The 15,374-nt window shown below is 51.0% G+C and overlaps 1 protein-coding gene across 1 annotated transcript in view; it reads right to left on the bottom strand.

Moving 5' to 3' along the window:
• med1 (mediator complex subunit 1) overlaps positions 1–676 on the bottom strand; it is a 48,525-nt gene extending 47,849 nt beyond the window's left edge. The window contains exon 1 of the mRNA XM_078224136.1: positions 536–676. Coding sequence (XP_078080262.1) covers positions 536–653 — 118 coding nt within the window. The 5' untranslated portion in view covers positions 654–676. The remainder of the gene's footprint in view (positions 1–535) is intronic.
• Positions 677–15,374: the final 14,698 nt, after the last annotated feature.

Here is a 15,374-nt window from a genome sequence, read left to right as displayed (position 1 = left end):
GGGGAGAACATGCAAACTCTGCTCAGTCACCCGAGGCCAGAATCAAACTCAGGTCCCTGGCGCTGTGAGGCAGCAGTGCTAACCACTGTACCACCTTGACGGCAAGGTGTGCGTGCCCGGGGAGGCTATCGTTGAACAATATTGGAAATTCAGGGTAGAGGTTTGTCTCTAGCATGAAGACAACTCAACCGATCCCTACCCTGCCACCCCCAACAAAACAACCCTGCATCTATTGGTTTAATCAGCCAGGATCTGAGATGCTGCGGTTTGCCCCCATTCAGATTTATTCACTCAGCTTCTTTAAGTGGGGCCTGTTCTCACACAGGGCTGAATGGAGAGGGTCCCCAGGAGTCAGTGGAAGTGAGGGGTTCTCAAAGCCGGGGGGCGGGTAATCCAGCCCCAGTCTGAGGCCCGACTCCCGCCAATGTCTCCGCTTTAGCTCCATTGCCGGCTCTCCCCTCCTCCCCCCCCATGTCCCGTTCCCTGTCCCCCTCCCTCCCCGCGGGGCTTTACCGGCCTGGGGCCTGGTCTGTACCTGTCGCCTCTTCTTTACTCCGCTCGGCGTGCGGCGGGGGCTGCGGGCCGGCCGCCGTGTCGGCAGAGCCGCTGTGACTGTAAGCGACAGAGACGGGAAAGCCCTGCAGTGCCGCCATCTTCCCCTTCCCTCCCTCCGCTCGGCCCCCGCCGCGCGGAATGACTGCGTCACTTCCGGCGCAGTCAGATAGACGTCATAGGACCGTGAACAGTGCCCCTAGCGGTGGGTTGCGGTAACTACAGCCCAGAGTTCCAAACTTGTCCAAACTTGTTCAAACTTTGCTTATTCTTTCATGTGATGGGGCGTCACTGACAAAAGTTTTAAGTTTTAAAGTTTATATATTAGTATCACAAGTAAGGCTCACATTAACACTATGATGAAGGTACTGTGAAAATCCACACTCCGGCACCTGTTCGGGTACACTGAGGGAGAATTTAGCACGGCCGATGCACCCTAACAGCACGTCTTCTGGAGTGTGGGAGGAAACCGGAGCACCCGGAGGAAACCCACGCAGACACGGGGAGAACGTGCAGACTCCACACAGACAGTGACCCAAGCTGGGAATCGAACCTGAGTCTCTGGTGCTGTGAGGCAGCAGTGTTAACCACTCTGCCACCCCAAGGGCAGCATTTTGTTGTCCACCGTAATTGCCCTTGAACAGACCATTTCAGAAGACAGTTAAGAGTCAGCCACATTATTGTGGGTCTGTCTAAGGACACCTCAACGAAGCCCATGAGGTGGGCCTCATGGACTATGAGCTCCCTAATTGAGGTAGTGATTGCCTGCCCAATCAGGGAGTATCACTATATATATATAGATGCATATATATATAGAGTGTTGATCGGGTCTACTGACAAGGTCTCTGACTTTGTACCAGAAGCACTCTTAGGAGTGGGGATAAGTTTGTAAATAAAGAGAATCTGATGAAGGGACACTGGCCTCTGAGGCCGCAATTTCTTTCCCTGAAGAGTCACCTGAGACCGGAATTGAACATGGGTCCCTGGAGCTTTGAGGCAGCAATGCTAACCGCTGTGCCACCGTGTCACCCAATTGTCAATGGAAAGTGTTGTTTTTTATTTTGAATTTGGCATTATAGTCGAACACAAAGACATTTAGTCGACAGCAAATTCACGGTGTGCCTTAGCACCAATTAATTTTGATTGTTTCTTTCCGCGTTGAAGGCACTTGATAAATATAAGCTGTTTGCATTGAGCAATGGAAGTATGATAAATCTGCCTCAAAAATAAAGAAACTTGTTTCCCCACTCTAAACTAGTAGAGTTTAGGGCGACACGGTAGCACAGTGGTTAGCACTTCTGCCTCACAGTGCCAGTGATCAGGTTAAATTCCGGCCTCGGGGTACTGTCTGTGTGGAGTTTGCACATTCTCCACGTGTCTGCGTGGGTTTCCTCCGGGTGGTGCGGTTTCCTTCCATAATCCAAAGATGTGCGGGTTAGGTTGATTGGCCATGCTAAATTGACCCTAGTTTCAGGGGATTAGCAGGGTAAATATGTGGGGTTACGGGAATAGGGCCTGGGTGTGATTGTGGTTAGTGCAGACTTGATGGGCCGAATGGCCTCCTTCTGCACTGTAGGGATTCTATGATTCTAGTAATCTATTATCCAATAATCAGATTTATCACAGGCTTGAAACTATCCTCAAATAAACATGTGATGAATGTTTGGATCTAGTTTGGAGCAATGAAGTGCAATGACTTGATGCACAAGGAATATCAATGCTGCATATGAGGTCCAACTCAACCAGGAGTAACAGTGGCTCAGAGATTGAGCTAACTCGAAGGGAAGACCAGTTCCAAATGTTCACACCCCAGTAAAAATCAGTAATACTTGCATTGATAATACTGGAGTTCCATTTTAGTTACACAAGGCCAGATCGGACAAATTCTACTGGTATCTTTAATTTCCAAGTTTTCCTGGCTATCCTTTTGCGTAAAATCGTATCTGGGTTTGTTAGAGAATGCCCGAACTGTCTCGGACTCTGCCATTGTCTCCCTTGTGTCATGATAACCTGTTAGGCTTCGAATTCTCTGAGCCAGGTCAGAGTACACAGTATTTCCTGTTGGAGGATGATGTGGTGAAAAGGGGAATGCTTGATGTGACAGGACTTTGCTGCATTCTGGGGTAGATTGATAAGAGAATGGAGCGGAAGCTCTTGACAAACCTACCCTTGTGACCTTTCAATGAAGAAGCTGTTAGGGCGCGATCTTACGACCTCATCCCACCCAACCTTCGGCGAGGCGAGGTGGTAAGATCGGACGGGAGGTGAGAAACGAGAAACGCCCAATTTGTGCCTCCCCCGATCGCACCGGCCCCGCTTTGCCAGCGAAACTGGGTGTGAAGCCAATTCAGATATTAATGCATGCTTAGCTGGTCTCCATCATCGGGCACCAGACGTGGTGGCCTTGGCGGGGGGGATCGGAGGCCATTGAAGCCTCTGGGTGGTCGGGGGCAGAGTTGGGTAGTGCCCATAGGGCAGTGCCAGCCTTGCAGTACCCGCCAGACACCCTGGCACCTACCACTGAACACCCTGGCAGTGCCGTCCAGGCACCATAACTGTGCCGGGGGCAGTGCCAAGGGGGTGGGGCCTGGGTGAGGGCAGAATCTGTGGGGTGCCGCTATGACTGGGGGTGAGGAGGGGAGGGGAAGGAATGGGAGCTCCGCATTGGTGGGAAGGGGGGGGGTCTCCACCGAAATGGGAGGGAAGGGGAAACTCTGCCAGGACGGGAGGGAAGAGTGGAAATCTGCCGGGCGGCGATCGGGGTGGGAGGGAGAGAAGGGAGCTCTCCTGGGGGGGTGGGGGTGGGATCAGGTGGAAGGGAGGGAAGGGAACTCCATCAGGGGGCAATTTAGGTGGGTGGGAACTCTACTGATGGTGGTGGGGGTGGGGGGGGGGGGGGGTGGGTTGGGGCGATGATCGGGGAGGGAGGGAATTCTCCCGGGGGGGGCGATCGGAGAGGGAGGGAAGGCTGCAGACCGGGGCGATTGGTGGGGGGAGGGGTCCAATGTCCGTGAGGAGGGTGAAGGAGGGTGGCAGTACACTGAGAGATCGGGGTGCCCGCACAATGGCGCCCCTAGGACTCAGCAGCCAGCTTCCCCTGCAAGCTCAGGCTCCAAAGCCCCATCACCTAAGTGCCATAAGATTGCATTTTCAAAATCGTCCAAAAAAAAACAGGTCTGAAACTCCCCAATTTTCTTCACTCATTTGGCACTTATTTTGCATTAAATGTCGCTCTTAGTGTATGATCTTTGCTGGGCAAACTATTTGCAGTTCCATTTCCTATCATGGGGGAGCGCTATAATCTGAACCACTGGCACACCTACAGACAGATAGTTTGTGCTAATTTTTTACCACTCATTCGGAGCAGAACCTTATATGATTGGTTTTGAAGAATGTGTGTATGTGGTACATTCCCAGTATTTTTTAAAAATCAACCAATTGAATTGGAAAACCTCATGTCATAACTCAGGAAGGAAAGGAATGATGTTTTATTTATCAAAGCAAAAGCTAAGCATCAATCCTGTGGTGCGTATACACGAGTCCCATCAGGGACAATAGAAGACTGGACCCGTTCAGGGGTCCCCCTTATCAAGGGCTCGGGATACAAGTTCCACCTGGTTAGGCAATTGCCTGTTACCACGGGAACTCGTATTCCACGAGCCCCACAGGGAGGTCAATCAGAGATTCCCACCTGAGTCCTGAGGGTTATCACACCTCATTCAATACAAAGAAGTCCCAGTAACACTGGTTAACTCTGTTAGCTAAATCCAGTTCCGAATGGGGAAACGAGAACCAGTTCTGCTGTTCCGATCGAAAGTGCCAGCAATATTGCTGATGCTTAAGAAACAAGCTTAAATACACAAACAACCACATTGACAGTCTTGCAGTAATCATGTCTGGACATATGGCCTGGAATTCTCCCAAAAAAATCAAAGGGTTGAATTTGCATGAAAACCGGAGTAATTCACGCTGTGTTTTCAGTGGGAGTTCGGAGAAGGATCTCCCACCCTCTGTGCACTGCACAGGCCGCCAGCGTGAATCTCATTAAAAACCAGGGGGCGGAGCCTGTTCCCGCTGCAGAGGCTGAAATAAGCATAGCGCTGAGCGGGCTATTGTGCATGTGTCGCTCTGTCAGCGCCGAGATCGCTGCATGCGCAGTGGGTCCCTGCACTGATGGCCTCCCGATTGCTGGCCAGCGACCCCCATGACACCAGCTCTTCGCACCCCAAAGTCCGATCACTGGACCCCTGACCATTCCCAGGCTAGCCCCAAACACCTCCCCCTCCCGGTCTGCCCCGATAACCATCCCCCCCCCCCCCCCCCCCCCCCGCAGTCTCCCTGGGCATTGGCACTTTGCCCCTTCGGCTGTGCCAGTGGGCACAGACTGGCACTGCCAGGGTGCCAATGCCCAAAGGGAATCCCCCTGCCGCCCGACCCTCTGAGGGGGCCCTGATTGCTCCCCCCCCCCCCTCACTTCAGCGGGGTCAGGCCGCTAGTTCTCTGTTGGTGGGGAGCTACTCTAAACCCCACTGGAGTGAACCATTCTGGCGGTGGGAGATGCGAGTGGACCCTGAGACTTCAATCCGGGGCCCACTCGTCACAATTAGATTCTATGCAAATGACCATTTAAATGGTCTTTGTCTCTCCCCACCGATCGGACACCACCGGAGATCCGGCACTGGGAGACGCTAGCGGGGCGCGAACATGTGCGCGAACCCTGCAAATTGGCTGACGCGAGACTCTCCCGGCCCGCAGCGGGATGGGAGAATCACAGCCAGGGTTTTCATGCCTTGAAGCCCCATTGGTAATTCTTGCCAATTCCATTGTGCATTACAATGATTTTACTTGTGTTGCACAGGTTCTTTTCACATCATGAACTAACAGCCCATGGAGGATAATTCAGAGGGCAATGTTTTGACAAAGGATTGATGGATGGACAGACAAAAAGACCAAGAGCTGAAGGAGCTTTTCCCTGTCTGCCAACATTCCTTGGGCAGGTGTGTAGCAGAAATCTCTTCTACTTTCAGTTGAATTTCCCAGCCACGGAATTTTATAACAGGAGGTCACCCTTGACCAGATCTCTGAAGGAAAGCTCCACATTCCACATTTGACACCCGCTGAGTCAACATCCTGGAATTTCCTCCTTAACGGCATTGTGGGTCAATCCACGACATCTGGACTGCAGCGATTCAAGGAGGAAGCTCACCACCACCTTCTCAAGGGCAATTAGGGATGGGCAATAAATGCTGGCCAGCCAGCGATGCCCATGTCCCATGAATGAATAAAAAAAAGAAAATCCCCCCATCTATTCCCCTTCGACTTTTCAAAAAAAATGTTCTTTTTCGAATATTTACCCATTTCCACTTCGAAATCTGTTCTGGATTCTGCCATGTGTCACTTTCTGGTAAAGCTATTCCAGCCCCCCGTAAAGCTTCTCCGAACCTCTCTCTCAGGTCATTCTGATCAATTTATGCCCTCTAGTGTCCAACTCACTAATTCAGTGGCAAGAATCTTGAGACAAGCCAATTAAACGGTTACTGTTGTCCAACATTCCTTCAGTGTCATTCAGAAGAGAAAAATAAAGTGGATAGATTTTAGCTTTGTACGGTAACGTTTATGGGGTAGTTCTTGAGTCATAGAGGTTTACAGCATGGAAACAGGCCCTTTGGCCCAACTTGTCCATGCTGCCTTTTTTTTTTAAACCCCTGAGCTAGTCCCAATTACTCGCGTTTGAACCATATCCCTCTGTACCCATCTTACCCATGTAAACTGTCTAAACGCTTTTTAAAAGATAAAATTGTACCCGCCTCTACTCCTGCCTCTGGAAGCTTGTTCCAGACACTCACCACCCTCTGTGTGAAAACATTGTCCCTCTGGACCCTTTTGTATCTCTCCCCTCTCACCTTAAACCTATGCCCTCTAGTTCTAGACTCTAGTTTAGAAACACAACTTCGGAGCTCTTGATGAACACAGAAGCAAAATACTGCAGATGCTGGAATCCAAAATTAAAACAGAAAATCGTGGATCAGCAGGACAGGCTTGTGGCGAAATGAAGACAATGGCTATGATTCGCCAGTTTGCAGGCTACGTTCTCCTGTCTGTGTGAAAGCAGGAGTGACTCGTGCTGTCACTGGGAGAATCTGCAATAATAGGAAGACAGATTATTATTTGAATGGGTGTAAATTGCGAGAGGTGGTTACTCAGTGAGACCTTTGGTGTCCTCGTGCATCAGCCGCTGAGAGTAAGCGCGCAGGTACAGCAGGCAGTAAAGAAGGCACATGGTATGTTGGCCTTCATAGCGAGAGGATTTGAGTATAGGGATAGGGATGTTTTGCTGCAATTGTATAGGGCATTGGTGAGGCCACATCTGGAGTACTGCGTGCACTTTTGGCGTCCTTATCTGACGAAGGATGTTCTTGCTATAGAGGCAGTACAGCGAAGGTTTACCAAGCCAATTCCTGGGATGGCAGGTCTGTCATATGAGGAGAGACTAAGTCAGTTAGGAGTATATTCACTGGAGTTTAGAAGAGTGAGAGGGGATCTCATAGAAACTTATAAAATTCTAACAGGACTGGAAAGGGTAGATTCAGAAAGAATGTTCCCGATGGTGGGGGAGTCCAGAACTAGAGGTCATAGCTTGAGGATAAGGGGGTAAAACTTTTATGGCGAAGGTGAGGAAAAATTTCTTCACTCAGAGAGTGGTGAATGTGTGGAATTCACTAGCACAGAAAGTAATTGAGGCCAACCGCTCCCCCAGACCCTCACTCAGTCCCACCTTCAGGCCACATGCCTTGGCAGTGCCAATGAGACACTGCACCCTGGCACTGACACCCTAGCCTGGTGCTTTAAATCCCAAGGGATTTCATTATCTCTATTGCAGACCACATTCGCTTTGCAGAAACCACAGCTGTCAATCAAGCTTAGAGTCTTTGTAAATATTGCAGTTAGAAACAATGGAGGCACTTGAGATACATTCAAGCATGAAGGGAAAGATAAGAAAACACAGCCAATTGGAGACTGAGTCGAAATCTATTGAGTTATCAATCAAAGCCTATTTCAAAGCACTGCATGATTAAATTGAAAGAGAAAATCAAAGGTTTTCAATGGAATTGAGAGGGTGTCAAAGGTTTCAGCTTTCTGGGGAGGCTCAGAGTCTTCAAATAAAAGCTATGTGAATACTCTGAGGCTGAGTGAATAGATGTGATGAAGGGAACCATCACTACCAGTGAAATGGATATCTCTTCTCTGTCAGAGGACTTCAAAGAAGTCTGTTCACACCTGCAGCTTCTGACAGAGAGGGTGAAAAATCCTTGCTGCAGAATGGAAGTGCTGCTGTGATTTAAAAGCCAGCTTTCCAGGGGGCACAGAGGTTAAAGTGACCTGGTCACTTCAACGTTTCACAGCCAATAGGCAGCAAGACAATATTGATCACAGGGCTGCCTGAAATCACCATGCCGGGGTGATCTTCAGGTCTGCCAGGGCCGGAAGGAGCAATCCAGCCACGAGACCCACATCCCGGGGGAGAGAGTGGTGAGGTCAACCCATTGCCCTCAGCCAGAGCCACCCAACCCCCAGAACTCTTGGGGGACATTTCTTCTGCAGTGCCCATGTGTCCTCTAGCAACAGTGGTAGAGGGCACATGGGCACTGGACGTACCTCCTTGAACCCCCTCAGAGCCCAAGGCTCCAGTACTAGGGTGTTAGGGTGCAGTGTGCCATTGGCACTGCCAAGGCATGTGGCCTGAAGGTGGGACTAAATGGGGGAGCTGGAGGGGGTTCCTGAGGTGGCGGGGGGGGTTGGGTTGGGTCACCCTCATGCCTGTGTGATATGGCGGAGGGCGGGGGGTTATTTGAGTGGTGGGGGGAGGGTGCCCCTCGTTGCTGAGGGGTTGGTGGTGCTCCCCTGGTCAGTGAGAGGGGGAAGCACCATTTTAGGGGGGGACCTTAAGCTCAGGACTTCAAAGTTCACATGAGTTCAGATGTCATTAATCTTCTTCACTATTTCAGCATTACGGTCTCCCTGCTCCTTCAGCACTGAATGAATGGTATGTGGCAAGACAGATGCTCTTTCCCCTTGGACTACTTTACTCTGCAACTTGTCAGTGACAGAGAGGCAAATGGCCAATGGACCTAACTCCTTGAACACCCTTGAGGGTCCAGCACACCAGGTGTATGCTAGTCATTACCAGCACCAAAGCCCACCTGGTGAATTACCCTCTGGAGAGGCAGGTGAATTAGGGAGTGGGTGGGGCATGAAAGCACCGTGAAGCCCGCTTCACAGTGTTAGAATTAGAGGGTTTCCTTCAAAATCAGGTTGCCAGGCGCCATGTGAAGGAACCCAATCGGGAAGGGTCAGGTGATTCCTAACAGCCCTCATGCCCAGCAGGAATCCTGATTTTTTCCCCATTCAGCGGATCATCAGGATTTTCGATGGCTGTCTGACCAGGTCAGTGAATCCCCCTCCCAATGTTTCAGGTTAATGGTCTTTCATCAGAATTTCCAATTGAATTTAAACACCTTTGGGCTTTTTCTGCCTCTGTCTTTTATTTTTGACAGTGTTATCACCAAAGGTTTTACAAGGAAGATGTTACTATTCATCGACAGACAAAAGCCGTTTTATATTTTTATATTCGAGAGAAGTTCCATCCTCCTAAAGTCAGTGATCAATTGTTCCCAAACAAAAAGGAGGATATGGTTCAGTGACTCGTGCAATTCTTTGGGGTGTATTAAGCAACTCGCTTACTGAAAATTGATGGTCAGGGTTACTTTAAGGGAAACATTCTGTTCCTTAGATATTTTTAAAATCAGGAACACAAACCCAACTTGCCCATTCCCTAACTGGTGTTCAAAGATATATCTCATATTTTAGCAGAATTTCTTCTTTCAAGCAATGTTGACCTCAACAACATCCAACCTCATCAGCACCAAACCGACCTATTCAGAACTACAAATGGTCGTGAATGAAGCCCAGTCCATCACGCAAACCAGCCTCCCATCCATTGACTCTGTCTACACTTCCCGCTGCCTTAGCTAAGCAGCCAGCATAATTAAGGACCCCACGCATCCCGGACATTCTCTCTTCCACCTTCTTCCTTCGGGAGGTCACGTACCAACCGATTCAAGAACAGCTTCTTCCCTGCTGCTGTCAGACTTTTGAATGGACCTACCTTGCATTAAGTTGATCTTTCTCTACACCCTAGCTATGACTGTAACACTACATTCTGCACCCTCTCCTTTCCTTCTCTATGAATGGAATGTTTTGCCTGTCTCGCGCGCAAGAAACAATACTTTTCACTGTATGCCAATACATGTGACAATAATAAATCAAATCAAATCAAATCAAATCTATTCCCGGGCAGCTGCCTATTGCTGCAGGATGCCCCCACTTGACTTTTAGTCAAGGAACCTGTCAGTATAAAAACACACAGGCCCTGGAGTTAAAACTCCCTGGACCACAACTCTTACACCCCTGCACCCGAACCCCGCTGAAGTAAATGTCCAAGGTTAGTCCTCCAAACTTATCTCAAATACCTTTACTCAGCACCTTCCTCCCTCTCCACCTTGAACTCTGGTTCTCTGTCTCTCGCCCTTGTTACTCTAAAATGAACTGAGGAAGACTTGCATGTATACAGCACCTTCCACGACCACCAAATGTTTCCACATGGCGGCATGGTGGCACAGTGGTTAGCGCTGCTGCCTCACAGCTCCAGGGACCCGGGTTCGATTCCCGGCTTAGGTCACTGTCTGTGTGGAGTGATGCGCGATATAACACACGAGAGGCGTGATGTACTCGGGAAATAAAGGCTTTTATTGCCAACAATAACAGAGCTACCATATACAGTATACGATCCCAGACTAAAGGGTCACCAGGCACAGCAGTGACCTTTATACCTCTCCCAGGAGGCGGAGCCGACTGGGGTGTACCATAACAACTATATTAACAAGTAGAACAGCCCAACCCTAACCCCAACAGTAACATATATACAGACTCATAATACTGGCCAGACCATGGCTCAGCACTACCTGGTGGGAACCAACAATGGTTCACCACATTCACCCCTCCTTTGAAAACAAAGGCCGGCGGGGTACAAAACACAGAACAATTGTTCATTTGTCTATAAGTTCAAGCGGTCTGGGGGACTGCACCGTCGTTGTGACCTCCTCAACACCGGCGACGACACCGGTTCAGGCAATCGCGGTGACGTTCTCTCCAAGGCGGTGTCCAGCGACTCCTCCAGAGCCTCACGGGCCGGTAGACCACGAGGTGGTGACAATCCTCTGAACTCAGGCACGCCTTGAAGTGGCGACCATCTCCTGGACTCAGGCAAGCTGTACACAGGAGTAAGAGGGTTAAGTGGTGGTCCCGATACTGCCCGCGCCGTGTCAGGAGGGGAAATAATGGATGGGGGGGTCCCTAACAGTAGGTGTGGGAGCGACAGGGGTTTCCAAGCCCCCTGCTGGCGCCAGATCTCGAATCAAGACCGTGTCCTCTCGCCCGTCAGGATATGCCACGTAGGTATACTGAGGGTTGGCGTGGAGGAGATGGACCTGTTCAACCAAAGGGTCGGACTTGTGGGTCCTAACATGTCGCCGCGGGAGGACAGGTCCTGAGTACGTCAACCAAGATGGTAATGAGGTCCCAGAGGAAGACTTCTTAGGGAATGAAAACATTCTCTCATGAGGAGTAGCGTTGGTTGCCGTACACAGGAGTGAGCGTATGGAGTGGAGCACATCAGGGAGTACCTCTTGCCAACGGGAGACTGGAAGACCTTTAGACCTCAACGCCAGTAAGACAGCCTTCCAGACTGTAGCATTCTCTCGTTCGACCTGTCCGTTACCCCTTGGGTTGTAGCTCGTGGTTCTACTAGAGGCAATCCCATATGAGAGCAGGTATTGCCTCAAGTCATCGCTCATGAACGACGAGCCCCTATCTCTGTGGATGTAACAGGGGTAACCGAACAGGGTGAACAGATCACGAAATGCCTTGATAACCGTGGCAGCAGTCATATCAGAACAGGGAATGACAAAAGGGAATCGTGAGTACTCATCAACCACATTGAGGAAGTACACGTTCCGATCTGTCGAGGGAAGGGGGCCCTTAAAGTTCACACTCAGTCTTTCGAAGGGATGAGTGGCCTTAACGAGTTGTGCCCTGTCAGGTCGGTAGAAGTGCGGTTTGCATTCCGCGCATACCCGGCAGCTTCTGGTTATGGACCTGACATCCTCCACCGAGTAGGGTAGATTCCGGGCTTTTATGAAGTGGAAGAGCCGAGTGACCCCCGGATGGCAGAGGTCATTGTGGAGAGCCTGCAATCGATTCTCCTGCATACTAGCGCATGTTCCACGCGACAGGGCATCCGAGGGCTCGTTGAGCTTCCCTGGACGATACATGATATCATAATTGTAGGTGGAGAGTTCGATTCTCCACCTCAAGATCTTATCATTCTTGATCTTACCCCGTAACGTGTTGTTGAACATGAACGCCACGGACCGCTGGTCCGTGAGCAGAGTGAACCATTTTCCCGCCAAGTAATGGCGCCAATGCCGGACGGCCTCCACAATGGCCTGGGCCTCCTTTTCCGAATGTCGAATTTCAGGGCCTTGGAGGGTGCGAGAAAAAAAGGCGACGGACCTGCCCGCCTGGTTAAGTGTGGCGGCCAGGGCGAAATCAGATGCATCACTCTCCACCTGGAAGGGGATGGACTCATCGATAGCGTGCATTGTGGCTTTCGCGATGTCGGCTTTTATTCTTGCAAAGGCTAAGCGAGCCTCTGTTGCTAGGGGAAAAGAGGTAGACTTGATGAGCGGACGGGCTTTGTCCGCGTAATTGGGAACCCACTGTGCATAGTATGAGAAGAAGCCTAAGCATCTTCTCAGTGCTTTGACGCTAGTGGGCAGGGGAAGTTCAAGGAGAGGACGCATATGGTCTGGATCAGGGCCAAGGACCCCGCTTTCCACCACGTATCCGAGGATAACTAGGCGGCGCGTGCGAAATACACACTTCTCCCTGTTGTAGGTCAGATTCAGGCGAGATGCAGTGCGTAAGAATCTAAGAAGGTTGGCATCGTGGTCCTGCTGGTCATGGCCGCAGATGGTGACGTTATCCAGGTACGGGAAGGTAGCCCGCAGTCCGTTCTTGTCCACCATTCGGTCCATAGCACGCTGGAAGACCGAGACCCCATTCGTGACACCAAAAGGAACCCTTAAAAAATGGTACAGGCGACCATCCGCCTCAAAGGCCGTGTATTGTCGGTCCTCTGGGCGAATGGGGAGCTGGTGGTAAGCAGATTTTAAGTCGATGGTGGAGAACACCCGGTACTGCGCAATCTGATTGACCATGTCAGATATGCGCGGGAGGGGATACGCATCCAGCTGCGTGTATCTGTTAATGGTCTGACTATAGTCTATGACCATCCGGGGTTTGTTCCCATTCTTAACCACCACGACTTGCGCTCTCCAAGGACTAGTGCTAGGTTGGATGATCCCTTCCTTGAGGGGCCGCTGAACTTCAGATCGAATGAAGATCGGATCCTCAGCGCTGTAACGCCTGTTCTTTGTTGCAATGGGCTTGCAGCCTGGCACGAGATTCTGGAATAGGGAGGGTGTGGTAATCCTAAGCGTTGAGAGACTACATGTGGAGCGCGTTAGGCAATTTAGAGGCTGCGGGTCTCCCACTGAAAGTGGAGGGAGTGGCCCACCGTACTGCAGGGATACACTCTTCAAGTGGACCATAAAATCTAGTCCTAGGAGTATTGGCGCGCAAAGGTGCGATAACACAAGGAGCTTGAAGTTCTCGTAAACTGTGTCCTGCACCGTCAGATTGACCACTCAACTCCCTAGCACAGTGACAGACCGGGACCTTGACGCCATCGAAATTGTCTGCTTGACAGTCCGAATCTGGAGACCACACCGCTTCACGGTGTCTGGATGAATGAAGCTCTCCGTGCTCCCGCTGTCAAACAAACAATAAATCGGGCGTTTGTTTACCTGTATGTCCATCATGGACTTGTCGAGTCTGTGAGGCTTGGCCTGGTCCAGGATGATCGACGCCACCGTTGGTTCGTGGGCGCAACTGCAGGCAGCTGAGATGGTTGATGACGACCCCTGCTGGTCATTCGTGGTCGGTGCCGACCAAAATGGCTGCCCCCATAGGTCGCACGTGGACGATGGCGCCAAAACCTGCGGCCCCTGCAGGTCACACGTGTCTTGCGACTCCGTCGTTCGGAATGGCGACGTCCTGGAATCGCACGTGGCAGAAGACCTTGAAGATGCAGAAGACAAGGAGGCCGGCTCCGGGGAATCACACGCCGCACTGCTGTTCTTGGATGGAAGTTTGGACCGGCATACCTTGGAATAGTGCCCCTTCTTGCCGCAGGCGGAGCACAACACCGCTTTAGCTGGATATCGCTGCCGAGGGTGTTTCACCCCCCCACAGGAGTAACACCGCGGGCCACCTGGAGCTGCTGCCGTCATCGGGTCCGAGGCTGGGAACGCAATCGCGCAGTTTTTCGGTCCCACTGAATGAAGTGGGGTCTGTGACTGCCCCTGCCAGGCTGTCTCCACGTGGTCGTCAGGGTACATCGCCAGACTTTTGGAGGCCGTTTCCAGAGCGTCAGCTAACTCTATAGATTTAGTGAGGTCGAGGTTACCTTGCTCCAACAGCCGAAGGCGGATGTACGACGAGCCGATTCCCGCCACGAACGCATCTCGAGCTAGGTCGTTCATGTACTGGTCTGCCGACACTGCCTTGCAGTTGCAGGCTCTGGCTAGCTGTTGAAGCTCGCACGCGTACTGTTCCGTCGTTTCGCCGGGCTGCCGCCGTCGAGTGGCTAGAAGGTATCGAGCATGCATCTCATTTGGCGGTTTGTTGTATCGCTTCTTGAGAAGCTCGAGGGCCCCTTTGTAGTCGGTGGCCCCACGGATCGCTAAGTATACAGCGTCGCTTACCCTCGCGTGGAGGACCCGGAGTCTGTCGGCGTCGTCGGTGACCGCTGTGGAGGCGTCGAGGTAATCCTGGAAACACTTCAACCAGTGGTCGAAAGTGTTCGATGCTCCCGCCGCACGTGGGTCCAACATAAGCCGTTCGGGTTTAAGCATTTGCTCCATGTTTTCTTTGTCGTTTTTTTTCCAAAAAAAAAATTTGCTTGTTGGCAATAAAATTGATGCGCGATAAATCACACGGGAGGCGTGATGTACTCAGGAAATAAAGGCTTTTATTGCCAACAATAACAGAGCTACCATATACAGTATGCGATCCCAGACTAAAGGGTCACCAGGCACATCAGTGACCTTTATACCTCTCCCAGGAGGCGGAGCCGACTGGGGTGTACCATAACAACTATATTAACAGGTAGAACAGCCCAACCCTAACCCCAACAGTAACATATCTACAGACTCATAGTACTGGCCAGACCATGGCTCAGCACTCCTGGTGGTAACCAACAATGGTTCACCACATGGAGTTTGCACATTCTCCCTGTGTCTGCATGGGTTTCCTCCGGGTGCTCCGGTTTCCTCCCACAGTCCAAAGATGTGCGGGTTATGTTGATTGGCCATGCTAAATTGCCATTTAGTGTCAGGGGGACCAGCAGGTAAATATGTGGGGCTACGGGGATAGGGGCTGGGTGGGATTGTAGTCAGTGCAGATTGTGATGGGCTGAATGGCCTCCTTCTGCACAGTTGGGATTCTATGATTATTTATCACCCAATGAAGTACTTTATTGAAGTGCAGTCATTGTTGTAATGCAGGATACGGCAGCCAACACACACTCAGCAATTTCCACAACAGCAGTGCGACAATAACCAGATAGTCTGCTTTGCGAT

This window comes from Mustelus asterias, chromosome 11 (genome assembly GCF_964213995.1).
Source record: "Mustelus asterias chromosome 11, sMusAst1.hap1.1, whole genome shotgun sequence".
Taxonomy (NCBI): Eukaryota; Metazoa; Chordata; class Chondrichthyes; order Carcharhiniformes; family Triakidae; genus Mustelus; species Mustelus asterias.
Note: the sequence above shows the minus strand (reverse complement) of the source record. Positions and strands in the feature narration are given on the sequence as shown.